Source organism: Pelophylax lessonae, assembly GCF_965119305.1.
Source record: "Pelophylax lessonae genome assembly, chromosome: 3".
In the NCBI taxonomy this organism is placed as follows: domain Eukaryota; kingdom Metazoa; phylum Chordata; class Amphibia; order Anura; family Ranidae; genus Pelophylax; species Pelophylax lessonae.
This window is the reverse complement of record NC_138770.1, coordinates 429,596,979-429,624,396: the sequence shown is the minus strand read 5'-3', so window position 1 is coordinate 429,624,396 and position 27,418 is coordinate 429,596,979. Positions and strand designations below refer to the sequence as shown.

The window sequence follows — 27,418 nt, the reverse complement described above, 5'->3', positions numbered from 1 at the left end:
TGGAGGTCCTTTTGTAGGGCTCTGGCAATGCTCATCCTGTTCCTTCTTGTACAAAGGAGCAGGTACCAAGCTTGCTGATTGGTTAAGGACCTTCTACGGCCCTGTCCAGCTCTCCTAGAGTAACTGCCTGTCTTATGGAATCTCCTCCATGCTCTTGAGACTGTGCTGGGAGACGCAGCAAATCTTCTTGCAATGGTACGTATTGATGTGCCATCATGGAGGAGTTGGACTGCCTGTGCAACCTCTATACAGTCTGGGTATCTCCTCATGCTACCAGTAGTGACACTGACTCTAGCCAAACGCAAAACTAGTGAAAAACAGTCCGAAAGGATGAGTAGGGGAAAAAAAATTTCTTTGTCTCCACCTGTAAAAACCATTCCTGTATTGGAGGTCGTCTCATTGTTGCCCATCTGGTTCACCTGTTCATTTCATTAACTTCAAATCAGCTGAAACTGATTAACAACTCCCTCTGCTACTTAACTGACCAAATCAATATCCCAGGAGTTTAATTGACTTGATACTATACTCTGATTACAAAGTATTCCTTTATCTTTTTTGAGCAGTGTATATATATATATATATATACACACAGTTGAATATATATATATACACACACACACCTAGGTCTGCATCTCGAAGACCTTTCATGTGATGAATTTTCCTTTGGCAAGATTGCCCCCCAATTAATACTCATCAGTAATATATGGAGAATAAAAAGTAACTTACTGCAAACTGCAGTTTACCACTGTTTTGATTTACAGCTTGTTTTAAAGGGTGAGTCTACCAAAATACTGGTATTTTGATCATAGATGCTGATAGGTTGAATATTTTATGGTTTCTCCAATTTTACTTACTCCACTCAGTAGCCTGCTGCAATACCTGTACATTTAATAAAAACTGAATAAGAATGAGGCTACACCACCTTGACCATGAGTCAGTAGGTGTATATGTGGAAAATTTCAGGTGCAGGGACTCCACTAAAGTCAGCAAGTGATATAAAGATAGTTGATTATTAAATTGACCAGTGGCTGTCTCAAGCTTAAGTATAGATTTAGGTTGACTAATTAATTATGATTTGTGTTTTGTAATGACCTACTTTAGATCGGCCGGTCACCTACTTATACAACACACTGCACTACTATGAAGTCCACCTTCGAGATCGAACAAACTTGAAGCGCAAATTAGTCCACGCCATAATTGGCTCATTGAAGGATAACAGGCCTCAGGGGTGGTGCCTGAGTGAATTATATCTCAAATATGGAATGAATGCACGGGAGGACAATCCCTGGATCCCAGATGACACCTACTACTGCAAACTGATTGGTCGACTGGTGGACAATATCCTTTGTGGGTTTTTTTTTCTTCTGCCAAAAAGCCTTGCATTTTTTATAAGCTTGTTTTGCGCAAAGATAATAGACTTACATTGTTGGCTTACTGTATTCTCTCTAGGACAGGTTTGTGTGGCTGCTTGTATGTATCCCCATGGATGGAATTTCCATTCCTTATCTTGGAAGCAGGACAAAAAGCAAGAGGAGATCTCCCTAAAGTGAGGGCAATTATTTGGAAAAAGAGCCATCACTAGGAGATTTACCTTGCATCCCTATTTTGTAAATATCCAACAAATTTTGGATTACTCTGCACTTTCTGCACAGTGAGAATGAACCTTCCTATAAGGATTTATAAATCAAATTAGGTTTTTAAAACATCACTACACCTTAATAACATCTACCTGTAATTTGTGTGTGTGTATATGGATGTGTATATATACAGTGGGTACGGAAAGTATTCAGACCCCCTTAAGTTTTTCACTCTTTGTTATATTGCAGCCATTTGCTAAAATCATTTAAGTTCATTCTTCTTCCTCATGAATGTACACATAGCACCCATACTGACAGAAAAACACAGAATTGTTGACATTGTTGCAGATTTATTAAAAAAGAAAAACTGAAATATCACATGGTCCTAAGTATTCAGACCCTTTGCTCAGTATTTAGTAGAAGCCCCCTTTTGATCTAATACAGCCAGGGGTCTTTTTGGGAAAGATGCAACAAGTCTTTCACACCTGGATTTGGGGATCCTCTGCCATTCCTCCTTGCAGATCCTCTCCAGTTCTGTCAGGTTGGATGGTAAACGTTTGTGGACAGCCATTTTTAGGTCTCTCCAGAGATACTCAATTGGGTTTAAGTCAGGGCTCTGGCTGGGCCATTCAAGAACAGTCACGGAGTTGTTGTGAAGCCACTCCTTCGTTATTTTAGCTGTGTGCTTAGGGTCATTGTCTTGTTGGAAGCACTCTGGAGAAGGTTTTTGTCCAGGATATCCATGTACTTGGCCGCATTCATCTTTCCCTCGATTGCAACCAGTCGTCCTGTCCCTGCAGCTGAAAAACACCCCCACAGCATGATGCTGCCACCACCATGCTTCACTGTTGGGACTGTATTGGACAGGTGATGAGCAGGGCCTGGTTTTCTCCGCACATACCGCTTAGAATTAAGGCCAAAAAGTTCTATTTTGGTCTCATCAGACCAGAGAATCTTATTTCTCACCATCTTGGAGTCCTTCAGGTGTTTTTTTTAGCAAACTCCATGCGGGCTTTCATGTGTCTTACACTGAGGAGAGGCTTCTGTCGGGCCACTCTGCCATAAAGCCCCGACTGGTGGAGGGCTGCAGTGATGGTTGACTTTCTACAACTTTCTCCCATCTCCTGACTGCATCTCTGGAGCTCAGCCACAGTGATCTTTGGGTTCTTCTTTACCTCGCTCACCAAGGCTCTTCTCCCCCGATAGCTCAGTTTGGCCGGACGGCCAGCTCTAGGAAGGGTTCTGGTCGTCCCAAACGTCTTCCATTTGAGGATTATGGAGGCCACTGTGCTCTTAGGAACCTTAAGTGCAGCAGAAATCTTTTTGTAACCTTGGCCAGATCTGTGCCTTGCCACAATTCTGTCTCTGAGCTCTTCAGGCAGTTCCTTTGACCTCATGATTCTCATTTGCTCTGACATGCATTGTGATCTGGAAGGTCTTATATAGACAGGTGTGTGGCTTTCCTAATCAAGTCCAATCAGTATAATCAAACACAGCTGGACTCAAATGAAGGTGTAGAGCCATCTCAAATGGCTGCAAATGGCTGCAATATAACAAAGAGTGAAAAATTTAAGGGGGTCTGAATACTTTCCGTACCCACTGTGTGTATGTGTGTATGTGTGTATATGTATATATATATATATATATATATATATATATATAATAGTGAGTATAGAAAATAATCACATTATGTTGCTTTGCAGCCTGTAATGAAGACAGACACAGTTGTTGTTTGTCCAGCTGTATTTACTAGTGACTTATAACATCCAAGTGAAAGATCTATCACCAACCTATCAGAAAAAGATTTTAAAAATAGAATCACTGAGTTGGAAAATGGATCACCCCCTTGTCAGTATTTTGCTTAACCACCTTTTGCTTTAATTACAGCCTTTCGTCTGATGTGATATGTCTGTACTAACATTGCAATATTTGCCCACTCTTCTTTGCAGAACTGCTCAAGTTCAGTTAAATTTGATGGTGACTGTGCACTGCAGTCTTCAAGTCATTCCACAGATCTTCAATAAGTCTTGGCTCTGACTAGGCCCATTCACCTTTTTCTCCTTCAATCACTGTGTGCTCATTTTTGGTGTGTGCTTTGGGTCATTGTCATGTTGGACAGTAAACAATCTTCCCATTGACAACTTTCTGGCAGAGGGCAGCAGATTTTCCTGAAGCATTTGACAGCATTTTGCCTGATTCCTTTTTCTTTCTATCTTGACAAGTACTACAGTCCTTGCTGCAGAGAAACACCCCCTTAAAAGGATGTTACCCCTTCCATGATTTTCTGTAGGAATGGTGCTGTTTGGATGGTGAGCTGTATTGAATTTCTTCCATCTGAGGCCAAATCATTCAATTTTAGTTTCATTTGACCGTAACAGCTTTTCCTATGTGGCCTCAGAATCTTCAGGGTACGTTTTGGAAAAGCTCAGTCATGGCTGCGTGTGCAATATTGTCAGTGTCAATGAATGCATGTGGCCCTGTTTGAGAAGTGGCTTTTTACTTGCAACTCTCCCATACAAGCCACATTTGTGGAGAATTTGTGATATTGTTTTCACATGCACATAATGACCATGCTTTGTCATAAATTCCTGCAACTGCTTCAGAGTTGCTGTTGGCTTCTTGGTAGCCTCTCTAACAAGTTTTCTCCTGGCTCTTTCATCCAGTTTGGAGTGGCATCCTAATCCAGGGAGGGGTGTGTGTTGTACCAAATACCTTCCACTTCTTAATAATAGACTTCACTTTGCTTCTAGGCATTGATAAAGCCTATGACATTTTTTTTATTTATTTATTTATTTTTTTTTTTTTTGCATCTCCTGACTTGTGCCTGTCCAGGACTTTATTCCAGAGATATTTTAACAGTGCCTTGCCATCCAGAGTTCATTGTTTGCTTCAGTTGCACTACCAGGAAAGCTCTTTTCATTCTGAGCTATTCAAAATGACCACAGCTGATCACAGTTGAAAGGCAAATGGCTTTGTATGCCATTGAGAAGGTGATTTAGCTACACCTGATTGAGTTTACACGTCATTTTTAGTAGGGGGGTGGTTTTTTCCAACTGATTCTGTTTTTTGATTTTTTTTTTTTTTTTTCTCTTTCCTGACATGTTGGTGTTATATCTTTCACTTGGATGTTTTAGGTTTCACTGAGTAAATATTACTGGATAAAACAAAGATTTTGTCCTCATTTCAGTCTGAAAAGCAGCAAAATGTGATTATTTTAAAGGGGGTGATTCTTTTCTATACCCACTGTATATATTAATATATACACATGCACGCAAACTTTCTCTTACTGTGTGGTGCAATAGATATAGTTTTATTATACCAGTGTTTGGTAGGTCAACAGAAAGATGGGTTGTGTCTCTGCAAAACATTGGTGTTATAAAACTACAGGTTTATATTTTCAAATATTTAGTAATGGTATTAAATAGAAGTTAAAGTGGTCTGAAGTATTAAACCCAAAAGCAAACTTCGATTATATTGCAGCTTACCAGTTCCTAGGTGTGAAGGCTGCATTAGTTTTTCTTTTTTAGGCTTTTTTACCCTTATTTTCACCTAGTGATCTGACCAGTATAGTTATTTTTTTTCTTAAAAAAAATAATAAATTCTTGCAGATGTATGAGTTACAGGGATGAGACAATGCATGTACCATTGACAGGAGTGCTTATAACCAGATTTTCTTTTTTTTTTTATTTATGTAAAATCTTTATTCCAAAAAAAACTGTTGCTGTAACTGCTTATAAAGTGTCAGCTGGAGATCAGCTTTATTTAGTGTATCTAAATCTGCTTGTATATATGTATGTGTGTGTATATATGTATGTATATATGTATGTATGTATGTGTGTGTGTGTGTATATATATATATATATATATATATATATATATATATATATATATATATATATATATATACCGTATATACTCGAGTATAAGCCGACCCGAATATAAGCCGAGACCCCTACTTTTGCCACAAAAAAGTGGGAAAACTTATTGACTCGAGTATAAGCCTAGGGTGGGAAATGCTGCAGCTACTGGACCCAACTGGACCACCACGAGACACAAAATATTGGCTGCGGGCATGGTACAGGAGATGGCGCAGGTCATAGTACAGGCATTGCACAGGTCATGGTAAGGGCATGGCACAGGTCAGGGCACAGGTGATGGTACAGGCATGGCACAGGTGAAGGTATAGGCATGGCACAGGTCATGGTACATGCATGTTACAGGTCATGGTACAGGCATGGCACAGGTCACAGTACAGGCATGGCAGAGGTCACGGTACAGGCATGGCACAGGTGATGGTATAGGCATAGTACAGGTGATGGTATAGGCATGGCACAGTAATTACAGGCATGGCACAGTATGTACAGGCATGGCACAGTAGGTATAGGCATGGCACAGTATGTACAGGCATGGCACAGTATGTATAGGCATGGCACAGTAATTACAGGCATGGCACAGTATGTATAGGCATGGCACAGTAGGTATAGGCATGGCACAGTAGGTATAGGCATGGCACAGTAGGTATAGGCATGGCACAGTAATTACAGGCATGGCACAGGAGATGCAGTGCTGCGGGCATGGTACAGGAGAATGTCCTGTACCATGCCCGCAGCACTGCATGAGGAAATACAGGGGCTGCGGAGGCATCTCACTTACCTGTCGGTGAGGCGCCGTCTTCGATTTAAAAATCGCGCCACCCGGCACCGCAAATGCGCCACCGATGCTCGGGAAAAGCCGAACACATTCGGCTATTTCCGGGCATGCGGCACATGCGCAGTGACACGTCGGCGCCGAGCGGCGCCATTTTTAAAAATACACTCCAGTCAGTGACTCGAGTATAAGCCGAGGGGTGCATTTTCAGCATGAAAAAACATGCTGAAAAACTCGGCTTATACTCGAGTATATACGGTATATATATATATAGAACACTCCCATCGCCCCAGACTGACAATGCTGCTGTCCAAAGGTGCCTATATTGCTCCTTCATCCAGAGTGGGGGCTTGCTAATAGAAGAGGTGTGCTACTTTCCAGATCCCTAGGTGAAAACAGACAAAAGTCAAAAAATAGAAAATGAATCCAGCCAGCCACTTCTATTGATTGGTAAGCTGCAGTAGATTACATTTTTGGGTTTAATACTGATTTAACCCTGTGGTAGTCTTATTGGAGGATACTGTGGAACATTTCCTTAACGTTTATCACCTATGGCAGGAAAATCTCCTGGCCCATTTCCAAACTGTGATTGGAGATTTAATGAGTTCCCTAATCCAGCAGCTCATGCCCTTCATGTCACTTGCGTTGAGCTCATGGCTTTGGCTGTTCCAGGAAAAGAAGTTGGTAATGCACTTCTCAATGTCGTTCTAAGAAGGTATGGTAAACTTGGCCTTATGTTTTTACTTCTCATTGACTGTTTCATACCAAGACTTCTCTGCATATGAAAACAAAAAAACATTTTGAATGCCAAGAGTCCAAAGTTGTGTTGCCAGGAAGACAATCATTTGCAGTCTTTTTAATGTAGAAACCAAAAGAGCCAAAAAAGGCACTTTAAACCGTGGCTGTGAAAACCAAAAAAAGCAAAATTTTAATTATTTCATGATTCGTTTTAAAAAAGTAATGTGTATAGTCACATTGTTAGGCCAACAGCATATATATCCAAAAGTGCCAAAGATTGTGCAGAAAACTACGTAGTGAGGATCAATATACAAAATGGAATGCTTAGCAGTTCCCGGTCACAAGCAGCCTTCTGCTTTCCAGATACATATTGTGAGATCGATTTTGTTTAGGGTTCTCTCTCCTTGGCTTCAAAAGAGGCAATGTTCCATTACATTTTGCAACCGCTGATCCCTCTGGTCCTTTTCATTACTGGTGTTTGCATTACTGAAATGTTTGCATAATCCCCCAAAAACATGTCACCAGCAATTGCAAGGCTAGAAAGAACATTTTTCAGGCACCAGCAAATGTCTTATAAAGGTGCGCCTCTCTTAGTATCTGGATTCATAATGCTGAGCAAAGCAGTTGTTTTCCAGCTTCTTCCTTTTTTTTGAATCTCTGAAAAAACCTTTGCTCATCAGTGTGACTGTATGAAAATGGGATCGAGACCAAGAGACAATTGCGCAGGCTTTCCCCATTATATCACAGTCATTGTGCCTCTGAAAATATCTGTCTGATGCTTTACTGATAATTACTGGCAGTGCTTTAACTCTCCTCTAGTGCACACATTAGGGGAATGATCTAAATGATTAATTCTTAGGAGTAAGAAAACCCGATGACAATCTCCCATGGTGCATCTGGAAGATGTAACATCTGTTAATTTATATAGGCATCTGAATGGCCCTGTCTGTGACTGTAAATTAAATGCCTGGAGACTTACTCTCCCTTTGTTCAAAATGTGTATTGCACAAATCAAATTGTGTACAGTAACTAAAAAAAAAATGCCACAACCTGGTGAATTTAATATTGTCAGTTATGTTTTGTATTAAAGATCACAGGTCCCTAGCTGTTAAAAGAAACAATCTTCTTAATGCCAATAGATAGGTGATACATCAAAGTTGTGAAGAGAAAGTAAACTAAATCAGCATTTTAGTTTGTGCATTCCTAGATATAAAAATAACACTTTTCTCTTTCGTTCATTGACGGACGCAGCTCCTGATCTTCTTAATCATTGGGTTATACTGCCCCTACAGGAGTAGGACACTAGGCAGGAAAAAAGACTGGCTACGCCTATGGGCAGTCCCAGGGGGTATACTCCCTCTCTCTGCTATAGGTACTCAGTTTTTTTTTTCTGCCTAGTCAGGAGTAAGGACCTAGTTCCTTGCCAGGATCTCTGGTCCTGGCTATTTTTTCATTTTAAAAGTTCATAAGCAGTGCTTGATAGAAGGGAAAATCCACCACCTTCAGTGTGTCTGATAGCACACACCACAAACATGTGATCTCTCAATCTCGTTACCAGAATGATGATGAAAAAAGCATGTAGCAAGTGTCCGCAGACGATCAACACAATGATATGTCAGTCCCCAATTGCAGCTTTAAACCAATCAACAGGGATGGTGTAATCTGATATAACTATCCAGCCAGCAACTCCGATGTAAATCAAGAGGGATAAAGTAGATCTCATAGTGCAGTATGTTCAATCAACTTTTGCATTTTTTTTTGCAAACATACTTGCAAAAGCAGATAAAATCCAAGCATTAAAACATTTCAGAAATCCCGGGTCATTCAGCATGTGCGTGTTAGCGTGCCCACCTAATTTTTTCTTTTTAGATGGAATTTTTTTCTCCTGGATTTTTTCCTGTGAGATCTAAAATCAATTGCCAGACAGGGCGATGGGCTGGATAATCCAGACCCAGTCTAGCCAGTGATCGCATGCAGACCTCAGCTCTGCGCTAGGTCAGCTGCGACATAGCCCCACCGGACAGGGGCTGGCCTGCGAGTTAAATGTCTCGTGAGGTCGCATCCGACCGGGTCTCGGCCCGAGTCGCAGCGTTCCTCCTAGCCGACAAACCCCTCATTTTGATGGAGAGGAGATTCTGTCTTGAGCAGTGCCCGCCTGGTATGGAAAGTAACTGTCCCGTCCCCCTGCTTTCCCCCTTGAGGGTTTTATGGTGGACGTGGGACAATTTGACCCTTGGGTTCCCTTCCTTTCCGTTTGGCACCCCCCAATTGGTCCGGTAGTCCCTGTGGGCTATCTGGCCCCCCCTTTTACTGACACTGGGGCTGGCTGTGGGTGGCCTGGTCTACTGACTAGGGTGGGGACAAGGTGCTGTGTTGGCGATGGGGGCGGGGCTCCACCTGCAGCAACCGGGCCATCGGCTGTGGGGGGGGGGCTGTACCTGGTGGGGGCTCCTGCCAGAGCCCCCCTTCCTGTCTGTGCCGTTTTCTGGGGCCTAGGTATCCCTCTTGGTGCCACCATTTTCTTGTAGTCTGTGTGCTTAATGCACGGCCGCCATGTTTATGTAGTCCTGCTGCCATTTTAAGGTGGTTTGCCATTGAAAATAGCGGCAGCCATGACAGTGGAGCCCTCTGGGTGGCGATTTCGAAGGTGGTTTATCCCCTGGTGCTGACTCCTGGATCTTTTCATTTCCTGATTGCCGTTTATGCAGTGCAGATTCTCCTGGTAGCTACAGTGCCTGGTTTCTGCGGGGTGGTGAGTCTGGTGGGGTTCTTTCCCTCTCTACTGGGGATCAATTGGTGCTCTGTGGCTGGCAACCAGGTGGGCTGCCAGAGCGATGGGGATTGTCTCTGTTTTTGTGGGGTCCCACTGGTGACTCATGGAGTCTTTGGCGCACATCTCCCCACCTAAACCCCTCTGAGGCTGCGGGGCCCTCCGGGTCCCATCGATGCACTGACGGCGGTCCTGGAGTCCTTGGTGTCACGAGGTGGCTTTTGGGCGACTGGTTGTCAAAAAGCAAACACCCCCCCCCCCCCGCCTTCCTCTGCCTCATCTGTCTCATCAGATCCTGAATCTGATTCGGCCGCCGCGGACGTGGGTCACCCTGCTGGGTCTGCCTCCCCGGGCCCTGAATCCTCTGATAGTGAGGAGGATTCCTCCACTTCTGCAACCACATACGAAAAGGCGGGTGCACTGATTTGTAGCTTTGCGTGAGACCTTAAAGATGGAGGACGCAGCTGAAGCTGCGGCGGAGGCACAGGTTTCCTTTGGCATTCACAAGTTATCCAGAGCGGAAAAGGTGTTCCCTTTCCCCTCCTATTTTGACAGAATTGTCACTAAATAGTGGGGACGACCAAAGTGTCCCCTTGGGGTCCCTAACAAATTTTGCTAGGTGATACCCCTATAAGGAGTCCCTTAAGAAGTGGACTGTTTTCCACCCTCCGGTTTCAAGATTAAACAAGGCAACCATGATTCCAGTTGAAGAGTCCCCAGCCTTTAAGGACCCGGCTGACAGGAAGGCGGAGGCTGTGGCCCGCAATATGTACACCCTGGCTGGTTTCGCACTGAGGCCAATATTTACCATTGCTCTGGTGTTGCAGACTCTGACTGAATGGGCTAGGCTTTTGTGCCGTGACCTGGAGGGGAGTATCTCCCCCCCCCCCCCCCCCAACTGTGACGTCTCTTTGAATGTGGCTCCCCTAGTGGCTCGGCTCTCTCTTTCGGCAGTTGTCCTTCGGCGTGTCTTTTGGCTCAAATGCTGGTCTGCGGACCAGACTTCTAAAAAGGCCTTGACTGATCTTCCTTTTCAAGGAGATGGCCTGTTTTGGTGCTACCCTGGATTACATCGTTAAAGGTCTCACAGGGGGGAAGAGTACCTTTCTTACCAGGCTGCGAAGGGCAAGGACCCTCGTAGACGTGGGCCCTCCTTTTTGGCTCATAAGAAGTTTTTTCGTCCCTCAGGGTCGACTGACAAGGGATCGGAGCCCTTCGGGGCCTCTTCTGGAGGATCCAATGGCGCTTTTCCACTGCATGGAACCGAACGGTTCGGCTCGCTTTTGCGACTTTCCACTGCATGGTACCGCATGGTACGGCTGCCCTTTTCCACTACAAAAAACAAAAGTGAACTTGGTCTGGCAAGTCAAGAGCGGGCTTCTCCAGACCCACAGACAAGGCCCCTTCAGCATAAAGGTGCTCCATTCAGCCGTATCTGGGGTGGCGGGGACATCTTCGCTGGTTTCCAGACCTGTTGAGTCCCCTGGTATAATTCAGGTGGGTCTATGAGGTCATTCGGTCCCACTACAAGATCGAGTTTTGTTCTTACAGGTCCAGAAGTGCAGAAAGATGTCTGTTCGCACAGTGGTGGCTTCCCTGCATCAGGGGGATTTTTCTTGCCTCCATCGACTTTAAGGACTCTTACCTTCACATTCCAATATGTGTCAGTCTCCAGCACTTCCCCCGCTTTGCCGATGTAGAGGAGCATTATCAGTTTGTGGCGTTACCCTTTGGTCTCGCTTCTGCTCCTTGGATCTTCAAGAAAGTGTTGGCCCGTTGCTAGCATTGTTACACCATTGGGGGATCGTGGCACTGGGCTACTTGGATGACTTCCTTCTGCGAGCAGAGTCTCCTACTGCTCTGGTGGAAAACCTGGAGCTCACCATAGGAGCTTGAGGGTGTTTGGCTGGATTCTGTATTTTCAGAAGTCTTCTCTGATTCCGTCCAGAAAGCTGGACTATCTGGGTCTGACTCTGGACTCGGCCTTTGCCAGAGTGCTCTTTCCTCTGGACAAACTCCATTAACTGCAGGCTGTAATTCTTCTCCTGCTGTCCAGCAGATGGTATTACCTCCGGACTTGCATGCGGGTGCTGAGCCTGATGGTGTCTACCTTCAAGGCGGTTCCGTTTGCACAGTTCAAGACGAGGTACCTGCAAGGGACATTCTGGCCAAATGGGACAAGAATCCGCAGTCTCTTGACAATCAGATCTGGCTGAGCCGGGAAATGGAAAGAGTCCCTGATATGGTGGCTTCGTTCTTCGGCGCTTCAGGTGAGCAAATCCTTCATCATCCCCTTGTATTGGACAGTGGTCACCACAAAGGTGTCCTCGCCAAAATTTCTGCTCGGGGGGTCTGGACACCTGAAGAGTCCAGACTACCGATGAATGTCTTGGTACTCCTAGCGATCAGACTGTGCCTGGAACATTGAACGAATTTTCTTCAGGGATGTCCAGTGCGCATTAAATCGGACAATGCCATGCCACAGCTGTGGCTTATGGCAATCACAAGAGGGGGGCACAAGGAGTGCCCTGGCGGCTCTGGAGGTAGCCAGCATTCTAAGGTGAGCAGAGCGGTTCGTTCCAGCCCTCTCCGCCATACAGATTCCCGGGGTGGAAAACTGGCAGGCGGATTACCTCAGTCGGCAGGCGTTGGACCAAAGTGAATGGTCCCTTCATCCAGAGGGGTTTCATCAGCTGTGTCCCCGGTGGGGCATCCCCGAGAAGGATCTGTTGGCGTCCCGGCTCAACAGAGGTGCAGAAGTTTGTGGCTCGGTCATGGGATCCTCTGGCGGATGCCACGGATGAGATGGTGGCCCCGTGGGGTCAGTATCGTCTGATTTACGCCTTCCTTCCACTCAAGCTCCTGCCAAGACTTCTACACAGGATCGAGGCAGAAGGGATTCCGGTCATCTTAGTGGCCCCGGACTGGCCTTGCCAGACTTGGTACGCCGATCTGGTGCAGCTAGTTGCCGTCGTTCCTTGGAAGCTTCCTCTCAGGGAGGATCTGCTGTCGCAAAGACCAATCTTCCATCCTGCTTTACAGTTGCTGGCTTTGATGGCTTGGCTGTTGAACGCCAGGTGCTGATGGATAGAGGTTTGTCTGAGTCGGTGATTCCACCGCTGTTAAAAGCTAGAAAATCTTATTCTAGGAAGATCTACCATCATACGTGGAAGACGTACATTGCGTGGTGTGAGTCTCTTTGGGTTCATCCTTGCTCTTTTTTTTTTTCAGTGGCTCGGATCTTGATCTTCCTTCAACGGGGGGGGGGGGGGGTGTTGAGCAGAAACTGGCCATGAGTACTATCAAGGGTCAGGTGTCGGCCTTAGCTTTCTTCTTTCATTGGCCATTGGCCACATTCTCCTTGGTGCGTACTTTTCTTCAGGGAGTTAGGCACTTGATCCCTCCAATGTGGTCCCTGTTTCTGCCTTGGGACCTCAATTTGGTGCTCTCAGTCCTCTAGAAGTCTCCTTTTGAGAATCTTCGGGAGATTCCCCTGCTTATGCTGTCCCAGAAAGTGGCCTTTTGGGGGACTTCCACCTCTGTGCGCAGGGTGTCGGATTTGGCGGCGTTATCCTGTATTTCACCTTACTTGGTGGCTCAAAGTGAAAAGGTGGTTCTTCACCCCGTCTGTCATTCCTTCCTGAAGTTGTCTCTGATTTTCATATGAATGAAGACGTTGTGTTGCCTTCCCTGTGTCCCAGGCCAAAACAGCTGAAGGAAATTGCTTTGCATGCCTTGGATGTTATCCGGGCGATAAGGGTGTACCTAGCAGCTACGGAGTCTTTTAGGAAATCAGACTCACTATTTGTGTTCACGGATGGGCCTCGGAAAGGGTTGTCCGCTTCCTCTGCGACTATTTCCAGATGGATCAGACAGACGGTGATTCAGGCCTATTTCATCAAGGGTCAGGTTCTTCCTTTCCCTGTCAAGGCCCTCAGTGCCTCCTGGGCCTTCCGTCAGGCGTTGGTGACGCAGGTTTGAAAGTTGGCCATCTGGTCGTATGTGCACACTTTCACAAAATTCTATAAAGTGGATGTGCTGGCATCTGCGGATGCTTCCTTTTGCCGCAAGGTTTTGATGGCTGCTGTTTAAAGGACCTGCTCCTCTTTGAGGGTATTTTTATTTTTTTTTTCAGGTGAGCCCCAGTTGTTTTGGTTGAGCTCCTATTTACCTGGTTGGCGAAAGTTAGCCTTGGGAATTTATTTTTCGCTGTTCCCACCCCTCATGTTTAACACTGCTTTGGGAAATCCCAATGGTTAAGAATATCAGGGTCTTCTTTCCGTCAATAAACGACAGAGAAAATAGGATTTTTGACTTACTGTAAAATCCATTTCTCTGATCATTGACAGACACCGCACCCACCCCTTTGTGGAGTTGTAGTTCTTCTGGCACTGCTTTTAACAAAACTGAGCAGAGAGAGTGAGTATACCCCCTATATAGCCAGACTTTTCTTCTGCCTAGTGTCCTCCTCCTGTAGGGGGCAGTATAACCCAATGGTTTAGAATCTCAGGAGCAGTGTCCATCAATGAACATCAGAGAAATGGATTTTACGGTAAGTCGAAAACCCCATTTTTTATTTTTTTTTAAAACGAAGCATAAATAATGTTGTCGTGATGCAAATTCCAAAAGACTTTCTTTTGTGCTTATAAGAATAACCCTAAACCTGTAATATGAAATTGAGTTCTATGCTAAAATTTTCACACAGCCTTTTAGCAACTTTGTGAAAGCTAATGTGCCCCATAATGTGTGTTCTGCAAGCTACACCTGTGAATTACATCACAGAAAGTTGAGACTGAAAAATGTCCCCCAAATAGTAACAGTTATTCTTGGTTCACACTAATGTGATGTGGGAAAAGAAAAAAAGGTCCTGCACAATTTTGATGAAGATGCAATGCAATTTTAGCCATACATCATGTATGTCTGAAATTGCACTGCACAGACATCGCATGTGCATAGTAATACGCTGCGATTCTTGTGCGAATCACATGTGGTGTTATTCCACGCACTAATGTGAACCTAGCCTTAAAGTGGAAATTCACCCTAAAGGGAAAGTTTTTTGCTACCCTTTTTTTCAGCTGAGTGTGGGTCCCAATAGGACTCGGCTGTGCTCGGAGGCACAGGCGACATCACTACCAGGTACAGGATCAGCGGGCGTGGCACACATTCAGAGCATGCCTGCTCCTTCCTCATGCTCTGCTGGGGGCAATCTTTGAATAGGTGGGTATATATACAGTTAGTGGGTTTTTGTGAGGCGCTACTACCCTTAATATGTAATGTTTTGACATTAACTTAAAAATCTCTATACAAAGTGCCTAGGTGCTTGTTTTTGAAAAAAGTACAAACGTGCTTCAAAAGTGCATTGGAAAAAAATGACGTGCAAGATGCATATACCTGTGCACAAGTTTTTACAAAATATACACTCTATAAATTATAATTGCTGTGATATATAAAACGTCACATTAAAGTGTATGGTTAGTCTCTTGTGATAAAAAAAGGGGGGGGGGGTTCTTCTGCTTGTCCCCAAAAGTGATGAGTGCTCCACACCAATAAAGTGCTGATAGATATGTGCTCTGTACTCCCCCCACCTTGGTAAGTAATGGCCACTTACCAGAACAAGTCAGGCCCCCAGGACCTATACAGCTATAGTGTGCCTCCTCTGATATGGAGATGTTTCGCTCTGAATGCGGTGGATGAGCTTGCTTTACCACGGAAGACAACAAGGGTGGATGATTGCAGGATCCTCTCTATGGTAAAGAAAAACCCATTCACAACATCCAGACAAGTGAAGGACACTCTCCCTGGCAGTGATCATTGTCAAAATCTACAATCAAGAGAAGACTTCACGAAAGCAAATTCTGAGGCATCACTACAAGGTGCAAACCATTCATAAGCCTGAAGAATAGAAAAACCAGATTAGACTTTGCCAAAAAAAACATCTAAAAAGTCAGACCAGTTCTGGAAAAGCATTCTTTGGTTGAATGAAACTAAGAATAATCTGTACCAGAATGACGAGAGAAAAAAGTGTGGAGAAGGTTTAGAACAGCTCATGATCCAAAGCACACGTCATCTGTAAAACATGGTGGAGGCAATGTGATGGCATGGGCATGTGTGGCTTCCAGTGATACTGGGTCAATGGTGTTTATTGATGATGTGACAGAAGCAGCCAGATTATTTATGCAGTGTTCAGAGATATACTGTCAGCCCAGGTTCAGCCAAATGCAGCATAGTTGTTTGGATGTCGCTTCACAGTACAGATGGACAATGATCCAAAACACACTGCAAAAGCAACTCAGGAGCTTTTGAAGAAAAAAGTGGAATATTCTGCAATGGCTGAGTCAATCACCTGATCTCAATCCAATTGAGCATACATTTCACTTGCTAAAGGCAAAGCTAAAGGCAGAAAGACCCACAAATATAGAACTACTAAAGACAACTGCAGTTAGAGCCTTGCAAAGCATCAGAAAGGAGGAAACCCAGTCTTTGGTAATGTCCATAGGTTCCAGACTTAAGGCAGTCATTGCCAGTAAAGGATTTCCAATAAAATATTAAAAATTTAAATTTTATTTATGATTATATTTATTCAATTACATTTGAGCTCTTGAAAATGGGTTGACTGTATATAAAAGGTTGCAGTTCCTACAATTTGTAGTTGATATTTGTTCAACCCCTTGAATTAAAGCTGAAATTCTGTACTTCAAATTCATTTGCATTGTTTCATTTTAATTTTTATCTGGTGGCATACAGAGCCAAAAGTATGAAAATTGTGCCTGTGTCCAAATATATATGGACCTAACTGTATGCTGGCAAAGGCGGGCCCAGGGTGTGGAAAGCATAGTAACTTACAAGTAAACAACAACAGTTGTATCTGCAAAGTGAACTCTAGCATGAGCTAGAAATTAAAACTTGCAACAATCCATCCTTAGTTGTAAGAGAGACCTTAAGGGTCCCTCCTGAGCAATAAAAGGTGTGTGTGTGTGTGTGTGTGTGTGTGTGTGTGTGTATGTATGTATGTGTGTATATATATATATATATATATATAACCATAAATGACAGTTCATAAAATTCATGATGGCTATAAACATTGCTATAAAACCACGTAAATGAGTTTACTTAATATATGAAAAGTAAATAACATAAAATTACCATTTTTGAAGAAAAAAAAATATATATAAAAAAATGTTACCACCAAACAAAAAAAAAAAATACACACACCCCTCAACACACAGCCATTAATGTCTAAACCGCCGGTAACAAAAGTGAGTACACCCCTAAGTGAAAAAGTCCAAATTGGGCCCAAAGTGTTGATATTTTCTGTGGCCACCAATATTTTCCAGCACTGTCTTAACCCTATTGGGCATGGAGCTCACCAGAGCTTCACAGATTGCCACTGGAGTCCTCTTCCACTCCTCCGTGATGACATCACAGAGCTGGTGGATGTTAGAGACCTTGCACTCCTCCAACTTCGATTTAACGATGCCCCACAGATGCTTAATAGTGTTTAGGTCTGGAGACATGCTTGGCCATTCCATCACCTTTACCCTCAGCTTCTTTAGCAAGGCAGTGGTCATCTTGGAGGTGTGTTTGGGGTGGTTATCATATTGGAATACTGCCATGCGGCCCAGTCTCCGAAGGGAGGGGATTATGCTCTGTTTCAGTATGTCACAGTACATGTTGACAGTCATGGTTCCATCAGTGAACTGTACCTCCCCAGTGCCAGCAGCACTCATGCAACCCCAGACCATGATACTCCCACCACCATGCTTGACTGTAAACAAAGACACACTTGTCTTTGTACTCCTCACCTGGTTGCCGCCACACACACTTGACACCATCTGAAGTTTATCTTGGTCTCATCAGACCACAGAACATGGTTCCAGTAGTCCATGTCCTTACTCTGCTTGTCTTCAGCAAACTGTTTGCGGGCTTTCTTGTGCATCTTTAGAAAAGGCTTTAAAAAACCAGCACAAGAGGAGTCTGAAAAGTGTTATTTAATGCGGCACAAACACAAAAAAAACACATGCTAAATGCATCAACGCATCCTAACTCTTTAAACCTGATAATGGGTGGCCATGGTATCTAAAATTTCAGAGCACGTCTAATCAAGCCCTTACGGTGCACTTAGGTGGGACTGCAGTTTTTTTGCCATCCTCTGTGGTATTTAACCTCCATTAATCACACTGTGCATGGAATGCTGCTTTCAGATGAAAGGCAGGTGTGACCATTTTGCTTTCTGAATGATCCTAGATATGCTTAACTAGACTGAAGAGACATTACCCGGTTACGGACCACCCCCTCACATTGTACTGTAGACGGCCAGCTCGTACAAGCACAGCGATGTACCTGTATGTTGCTGTCTTCCTCTGGGTTCAGGGCGTGCAATGCAGAGAGAAGAAACTGCAGCACACAATTACGTACAATGAGCCCCCGTTCTCACTGGGGCGACGCTACTTTGCCGGGCAACCTCACAGGTCACGGCACGCTGCTCGCACCGCAACCTCGGAGCGGCCGGCACGGACTTCATAACATTGAAGTCGATGCAGGTCGCTCCGGGTCGCCCCAAAGAAGCTCCGGACCCTTTTTCTAAGTCGGAGCGACTTGTGTCGCTCCTATTAGAACGGGTCCATAGCTTCTGTATGGCAGGCGACCTGTCAGGCGACCAGGTCGCCTGACAGGTCGCCCCAGTGTGAACGGGGGCTAACACTTGCAATGCACACACTTAATCCCTTGATTACCCTGGGATGTTAACCCCTTCCCAGCCAATGTCATTAGTACAGTGATAGCGTATGGTATTATCACTGATCACTGTATTAGTGTCACTGGTTAGGTTGGGATCAGTCTACCTCCCATTTTGTGTCGGTTAAGGTCTGATTGTTTGCCTCACTATCACAGTTCTACTAGAAGTCGCTGATCACCATTACTAGTATAGAAATAAAAAAAAATTCCAGTGTGTGTGTATGTATGTATATATGTGTATGTATATATGTGTGTGTATATATATATATATATATATATATACACCATCCTTTGTAGATGCTATAAGTTTACGCAGACTAATCAATATATACACTTATTAGGAATTTTTTTTACCAAAGACGTAGCAGAATACATTTTTGCCTAAATTTATGAAGAATTTTTTTTTTATTATTGGATATGTTTTATAACCGAAAGCTAAAAAATATATTTACTTTTCTTTAATTTTTTTTTTTTTAAATTTACATAATAAATAAATAAAAAAAAAACAGTGGTGATCAAAAACCACCAAAAGAGCTCTTTTTGTGTGAAAAAATGTATATAAATTGTGTGTACAGTAATGCATTAACCCCACAATTACCATTTAAAGTAGCTCAGTGCTAAATTGCAAAAAATGGCCTGGTCATGAAGGGTTAACAGATCTCTGGTGGTTAATGTGTGGAAACAGAAATCCATAGCATGCAGAATCACACGCTCAATTTAAGGTATTTTGGGAAAGCCAGTATACTGGCAACAAGGTTTTACACAGCTGAGTACCTTGGTGCACTCAGGCAATGCCAGAGATCCTTTGCCAGGTTAAATAGTTCACATAATGTATATTTTAATGATGTGCTTATCTGTTTGCCGTAAGTTTAGCTTCTCATGATATCTTGAATAAACTTGCAGAATGAATTGTGTAAACACACTCTGCTATCTCATTACATCTCATAAAACACTGTCCGATTTTATTGACTATTCCTATTTTTTTTTTCTTGTGTTTATAGCCAGCCACTTGTGCCAAGAGAAAATATAACAGCTTGGATGAATGCAATTGGACTCATTATCACAGCTCTGCCAGTGAGTAAAGTGCATAATAAAGATTCCTTTTTATATTTCCGATTTCACATCTGTGTTTATTTAGAGAGTTTATGTATTTAATGGACAGCAATCTGCTTGAAAGCAGGAGGCTAAGGAGGAGGAGCACATGCACACAAACAAAGGGAGATGCCTGGCATATTAGCCATTTTTCTCATACTTTTCTGTGTGGGCAGATGTTTGCAATATGGGAAGTTTTGGTTATTTACAGTATATATTTATCTATTTTTGACTGCTCGTTTAGGTCTAAGGGACTAGGTAAAACACTACCTTTCTACCGGATCCTTTGCTCCTTCAAACGATACCGCACTGCTGTTATGGCAACCTTTTACCCCCTGTGCTCCTGGAGTCTAAAGTCCTTTGTAAATATCAAGACTGACGCAAATCCCATAGTCCTGCATTGGGCATGAGGATATCAAGGGATGCCATAGGGGAGCTTTGTCTGCCTGAGCATAGGCAGGCAATGTCTGTCTGGGGTGCAAAAGGATCAGATAAAATTACTTTTCCTGTCCTGTAGACAAAAGGTTGTATTATCAACTTTTCCTATTTTTTGAGCCTCTCTGGAGCCTCACAAGCGTCCCATTAATCTCATTAAAGGAAGATATCCTTTTCACAGACAATAACCCCTGCATATATATTTTTGTTGAGTTTGAATTGTCCAGATTTACTTTAATGTACTTTGAATAATATGACACTTGTATAATTTATATATGCTTGCAGTCAAGCTTTTCTGTATCCATAAAAACTTGTAATACGTGGTATAGATCAGTGGTCTCCAAACTAAGGCCTTGGGGCTGGATGCAGCCCTTTGACTGCCTTTTATCAGGCCCTTGGGGAACTATTCCTCCCACTGATATGAGAAACTATTCTGCCAACTAACACCAATAATAGGAGAACCATTTCTCCCACTGACACCAATATTGGGGCACTATTCCTCCCAATGAAATCAACGATGGGGGACTATTCCTTCCCCTAACAACAAATGTGAAGATGTTTACTCCCACTGATGCCAAGAAAATTTCCACTCCTGCTGGCCATAGCCCAGCCCCCCTAAAGTCTGAAGAACAATAAACTGGCCCTTTGTTTGGAAAGTTTGGAGATCCCTGGTGTATATGAAATGTATAATAGTTTTCCAAAAATGCTAGGAAATTGCACTCTAAACACACATCACATCTCTTTGTGGATCTTTGTTAAAAAGCTTGATGTTTGTTAGAACAATAGAGCAGTGAAATATAGTGCATAAATAATTAACTTTTTCTTTAGCTTGATACATTTTTTTTTTTTATTAATTTTCTCTTTCCTTTTTAATTCTTTGGTTATTTTAGCATGATCGTTTTCTCTGTATGATTACACTTGTTACCGATTGAACCACTTTTTTTTTGTAATGACATTTTCATTAACCACTTCCCGCTCGGCTTGAGGTAGTGGTTGTACCAGGGCGATGCCTGCAGCTAGAGACATCACCCCGGTAATATTTTTTTTAGGGATGCACCGAATATTCGGCGGCCGAATATAGAAAATAGAGAAAATAGCACTTTCGGCGTTCGGCCGAATAAGTCAAAAGGCCGAATAATTTTGAGCCGAACAATGTCATCTTCCGCCCTGACCGCTCACCTTCCTCATTGCGGCTCGCGGCTCCCTTCTCACAGTAGGGGGTGTGACGTCACTCGCGCGTCCCGCCCCCTGCTCCTGACTGCGGCTCCTTCACACTAGGTCCACGCCCCGCCCCCCTGTTCGCGGCTTTTGGCTCTGGCTGCAGTTCAGGTATGTGATGTGGAGCTGAGCACATTTGGGGGAGAATACGGTAGCTGGCAGCTGCACAAGCATTAGTGTGCAGACTGCCATATGTTGTTGCCACTTGCCATGCTCATTACATTAGAGTGCTCTATAAAGTGCCCCTTAAAAGGAAAAAAAATGTGCCCAACAGAGTGCTCCCTTGACATAAAATGTGGCCATCAGCGTGCCCCTTATTTTATGCTAAGGGACATGCTGATGAGCATATTTTATGTTAAGGGGCACTCTGATGGGCATATTTTATTTTAAGGGGCACGCTAATGGGCATATTTTATGTTAAGAGCAACGCTGATTTAAATGTTTTGCCCATCAGAGTGCCCCCTAACATAAAATGTGCCCATCAGCGTGCCCCCTAACATAAAATGTGCCCATCAGCGTGCCCCCTAAAAATTGGCAAAATAAATGGAAAAAATGCGAAACACCGCGTTCGGTATTCGGCCTTCGGCCAAGCATTTCATTATTATTCGGCTTCGGCCAAGAATTTCATTTCGGTGCATCCCTAATTTTTTTAGAGGGGGAGGTCAGCTTTCTGATGGTAACCGATGCATCTCAGCCATTATCCCAGGGAGCGAGAGGGGACGTCCTCCCACCGCCTTCCGCTTCTCTGCCCGGGTCTCCCATTCCACCGAGCAACCCGAGCGACCACCCGGCATGTCCCCCAACTGGTCATAGTCCCGAACAAAGCCGGATTCGGCTTCAATCGGGTCTCCAATGAAGTTTACCCGGCTGCCAATCGCGATGATTTGAAAAAATTGACAGTATTCAAAAATGCAAAGGAGAGATTTGGGGTCTTTAAGGGTTTTTTTTTTTTTTTTTTTTTTAAAGGACCGGTGAAAAAGTAGGAGAAAAAAATGTTTTTAAGCGCCCCCATCCCCGTGTGCTACGCAACCAAAGAAAACGCATACGTAAGTCGCACCTGCAAATGTACACAGTGTTTAAATCCCACATGGTAGGTATCGCCATGATCGTCAGATCGAGAGCAATAATTCTAAAAAAAGACCTACTCTGTAATTCTAAACTGTTAACAATTAAAAATTTGAAAGTGTCCCCTATGGAGATTTTAAAGATTTTAAAGTACTGTAGTTTGTAGCCATTCCATGAGTTTGTGCAATTTTAAACCATAACATGTTCGGTATCCATTTACTCAACGTGACATCGTCTTTCACAATCTACAAAAAAATTGGGCTAACTTTACTGTTTTTTTTTTTTCTTTTTAATTCAGTGAAGTGTATTTTTTTTCACGCAAATTACGTTTAAAGGGCCGCTGCGCAAATACCGTGTAACATTTATTATTGCAACCACTGCCATTTTATTCTCCAGAGTGCTAAAAATAAGGTTTGGGGGTTCTAAGTAATTTTCTAGCAAAAATACTGATTTTAACTTGTAAACAACATTTCAGAAATAGGTTTGGTCCTTAAGTGATTAAACTGACCTCATTTACATACAGATTGAAGTTCATCCCTTTGATCTAAAAGAACCAGACAATACAATGTTTGCATTTTTTGTTAGGACAGACTGCAGTGTCAGGTAGTACATTAATTTTGAAGCAGATCTGGATACATTTTTAGGTTTTAAGTTAGTTCAGCTTTCCCCTGCTCAAATATGACTACTGGACTTTACAGAAAATCTTGTTTAAAATTATTAGAGGACTTGCTAAATGCGGAAGCATTGTGTAATAGCTTACAGAGCACTCTTGTTGACCACACTGTAGCAAGATCATGCCTATGAGCTAAGAATTAATTTTATACCCCAGGTGTAACTAAAAATTTGTGCTTCAAGAACATACACTCCTGGGGCCCATCACAGCCTTTGAAACCAAGCAAAATGTAAAACTATGTTGGAAAGTGAATTAATATATAAAGTGCTGCGCTACATTACCAGTTCCCACCTAGGCCAATTCTGGCATTTCTCTCTTCTCTCCTTTTTTTTTTTTTTACTATAAAAATAACTCAAAACCCACAAACATTGCTAAAAAAAAAAAAAATATAAAGAGACCCATCTAGAATAAAATGGCAGTCATTGCAATATTTTAGTTATATGGTATTTGTACAGCCATTTTTCAAATACAATTTTTTTGGTATGATGTTGCTACGAGTAAATAGATACCTAATATGTCATCACACTTTAAAATTGCACACGCTCGTGAAATGACTCCAAACTACGATACCTAAAAATCTCCCCAGGGGGCGCTTTAAAAATTTCTACATGTTACCAGTTTAGAGTTGCACAGGTCTAGTGCTAGAATTATTATAATTGCTCTCGCTAAAACGTTTGCAGCGATACCTCGTGTGGCGCAAACACGGTTTACATATGCGGGGACGACCTATGTATGCTTTTACTTGTGCGGGCCAGGGGGACTGGAGCGCTTAAAGATTTTTGTTTTCATTTTATTTTATTTTTTTACACTATCCCTTTAATATTTTTATTACTTTTATCCCTATCGCAAGAAATGTAAACCTTCCTTATGATAGAAATAAGGCATGACGGGTCCTCTTTATGAAGACATCTGGGGCCTAAAAGACCCCAAAACTCTCCTCCACCCTGGAAAGCATGAGATCAAAAATAAATTGATCTCTGCTTTCCAGGAAAAAAGCAGTGTTTACATCTGCCAAAACCATGACGTCACTTCCGGCCTCCCAGGATCATAGAGATGGTCGGGGACCATCCAGTCTACAGTCAGCTCTGTGGTAACCAGCTGCCATATCAGATCCTAATCAGCCGCTAGGATGGCTTTTTACATGAAAGGGGATCACCAGCTGAAAAGATAGGTACTGGGATGATGCCTGCAAGTGCAGGCCATCCCGGTATAACCACTTTAAGTCCAGGACGTCATATGATGGCCTACGGCCGGAAAGTGGTTAAACACTCAGTTATGCAATAATAAGAAATAAAAGTGACCATTACAATAATATCTTAATATATACACATGCAATGGATTTAAGTGATCTCTTTTATTGTGATTGTGAACCACCACCAATGACTCTCTGCGCTCACCTTAATTTTGAACCTTACGAAGGTCACAATGTGCTTTCCCCTTTTAAGGGGTCAATAATGGTCGCTCCAGATCACCAATTCATTTTTCTGATTTGATCTCTCCAGGACTCTCTATATTTATCTGGTAGAACAAGTAAGCTCTCCACCTTCGCAGTAACTCAACAGGAATAGAAATCTCACATTCTGATTTATCGCTCAAAAAAAATTACATATTTATTAAAACCTTCATATAATGCACTCACAACATTGGTGCACTAATCCACAGTATTGCACCATCTTAAAAACAAATGAATTGCATATGCAGTTACATGCCCCCTTTACGGGAAAAGATCACAGCATTACCAAGTTCCAGTATCGAAGTAACTCCTTCCTGGGGGCGTAATGACGTAAGCCCTGCCCTAATTTGTTTCGTCACTCCATGTGACTTCTTCCCTGTTGGAAAGTAAGTAGTAATGTGTAACATAGCTCTACATTTATTTGTTGAAGTGTCAACTGAGCTCTGCTGTTTGACAAGCAATTTGTTCATTCATTATGTGGCATTGTAGTGATGTATGCTTTGCTTTTTGGCTACAGTTTTCTTTGCTGATAAGTAGTGGTGGTTATAGAACAACGAAAATGGCATAGTACATTAACATTTCATTTAACATTTTTAGTATGGTATAAATTAGTATTTTGCTTACAAGTATTAGATTATCAGTCTGTAAATGTTTTTTTTTTTTTTTGTTTTTTTTTAGGAACCCTACTGGATAGTTCTACATGACCGCATTGTTAATGTGCTCCAGAGTCCAAGCCTGACCTCAGAGACGGAGTGGGTTGGTTATCCTTTCCAGTTGTTTGATTTCACTGCCTGTCACAAGTCATACTCAGAAATGAACTGCAGTTACACACTGGCTCTGGCGCATGCTGTGTGGCATCATTCAAGCATTGGGCAACTCTCACTCATTCCAAAGTATGTACAAGTTCTTCTGTCGTCAATGTGCTTGTTTGTGAAATACAGACTGTGGTGAAAGTAACACAGAAGTGGAGGTTTTAAAGGAAAATGAATGTTGCAAAATCTTTTTGATCATCATCAAACCCATATCTTAAGTTGGAAAATGAAATGGAGTTAATGTATGTTTCTCCTCTGTTAAAGCGTGATTTCATCTACATTTTTTAATTATGCCAGTTGCAGTTTCTAAAAAAATACAGCTATCTGCAATTTTAGGCACTGTGCACCACAGACTCACTGCTTCTATCTATTACCAGTCTACTTCCAGGGGGAATGACTCTCATAGTTATTAAACCTATATCCTGTGAGTCCTGAAGGTCTTGGTCCTTCCCTCTGGGAAAGATGAAGAACGAGGGAGGGTTCAAGTGGAATTGGCCCGGTCTTTATGTTCCAGTCAGCAACTTTTTTTCAGTATCTTTTTTTCCGGGATCAGCTGGTTTGCAGCCACCCTAACTTTAGAAAATTAAATAAATTTCTCTACATCCATTCAAAGTGCTGAATTTATAAACTTGTCTAAGAATTCAGGAAAAAAGGGGGTGGAGAGCTGAAGTTAAACTCTGGAGAGCTCTGAGGGCTGATTGGTTGGATGAGACACACCCCCTTCACACAGTAACAAAGCTAAACCTGTCAATCAGCTGGAGATCACTCCCCTGCCACCATTTTTCTCTTGGTGACAGAAAAATTTGTCAGAAGTTACCCATGCAAATAGCAGAGGAATGAAGCAGCAGACATAAATGACGCTCTTGATTGAGAAAGGTACACAATATACAGGGGGGAGGGATACACTTTGGCATTTGCCTCTCAAAGGTAGTACCTACAGTATCTCACAAAAGTGAGTACACCTCTCACATTTTTGTAAATATTTTATTATATCTTTTCATGTGATAACACTGAAGAAATAACACTTTGCTACAAGGTAACCTAGTGAGTGTACAGCTTTTATAACAGTGTAAATTTGCTGTCCCCTCAAAATAACTCCACACACAGCCATTAATGTCTAAACTGCTGGCATCAAAAGTGAGTACACCCATAAGTCAAAATGTCCAAATTGAGCCCAAAGTGTCAATATTTTTTGTGGCTACCATTATTTTCCAGCACTGCTTTAACCCTCTTGGGCATGGAGTTCACCAGAGCTTCACAGGTTGCCACTGGAGTGCTCTTCCACTCCTCCATGGCGACATCACGGAGCTAGTGGATGTTAGTGACCTTGTGCTCCTCCATCTCCCATTTGAGGATGCCCGACAGATGCTCACTAGGGTTTAGGTCTGGAGAAGTACTTTGCCAGTCCATCACCTTTACCCTCAGCTTCTTTACTAAGGCAGTGGTCGTCTTGGAGATGTGTTCGGGGTCTTTATCATGTTGGAATACTGCCCTGCAGCGCAGCCTTCGAAGGGAGGGGATCATGCTCTGCTTCAATATGTCTCAGTACATGTTGGCATTCATGGTTTCCTCCATGAACTGTAGCTCCCCAGACCATGACACTCCGACCAGCATGCTTGACTGTAGGCAAGACACACTTATCTTTGTACTCCTCACCTGGTTGCCGCTACACACACTTGACACCATCTGAACCAAATAAGTTAATCTTGGTCTCATCAGACCACAGAACATGGTTCCAGTAATCCATGTCCTTAGTCTGCTTGTCTTCAGCAAACTCTTTGCGAACTTTCTTGTGCATCATCTTTAGAAGAGACTTCCTTTTGGGATGACAGCCATGCAGACCAATTTGATGCAGGGTGCAGCATATGGTCTGAGCACCGATAGGCTGACCCCCCACCTCTCCAAGCTCTGCAGCAATGCTGGCAACACTCATACATATATTTCCCAAAGACAACCTCTGGATATGATGCTGAGCACATGCAATCAACTTCTTTGGCCAACCATGGCGAGGCCTGTTCTGAGTGGAACCTGTCCTTTTAAACCACTGTATGGTCTTGACCACCGTGCTGAAGCTCAGTTTCAGGGTCTTGGCAATCTTCTTATAGCCTAGGCCATCTTTATGTAGAGCAACAATTATTTTTTTCAGATTCTCAGAGAATTCATGGCCGTAAGGTGCCATGTTGAACTTCCAGTGACCAGTATGAG

The 27,418-nt window shown here is 43.0% G+C and overlaps 1 protein-coding gene across 1 annotated transcript in view; it reads left to right on the top strand.

Annotated features, from left to right (window-relative positions):
• Nucleotides 1–27,418, top strand: part of MED23 (mediator complex subunit 23) — a 170,293-nt gene that overhangs the window by 131,972 nt on the left and 10,903 nt on the right. The window contains 4 exon segments of the mRNA XM_082252280.1: nucleotides 1,102–1,346; nucleotides 6,785–6,939; nucleotides 19,467–19,539; nucleotides 25,080–25,294. Coding sequence (XP_082108406.1) covers nucleotides 1,102–1,346; nucleotides 6,785–6,939; nucleotides 19,467–19,539; nucleotides 25,080–25,294 — 688 coding nt within the window.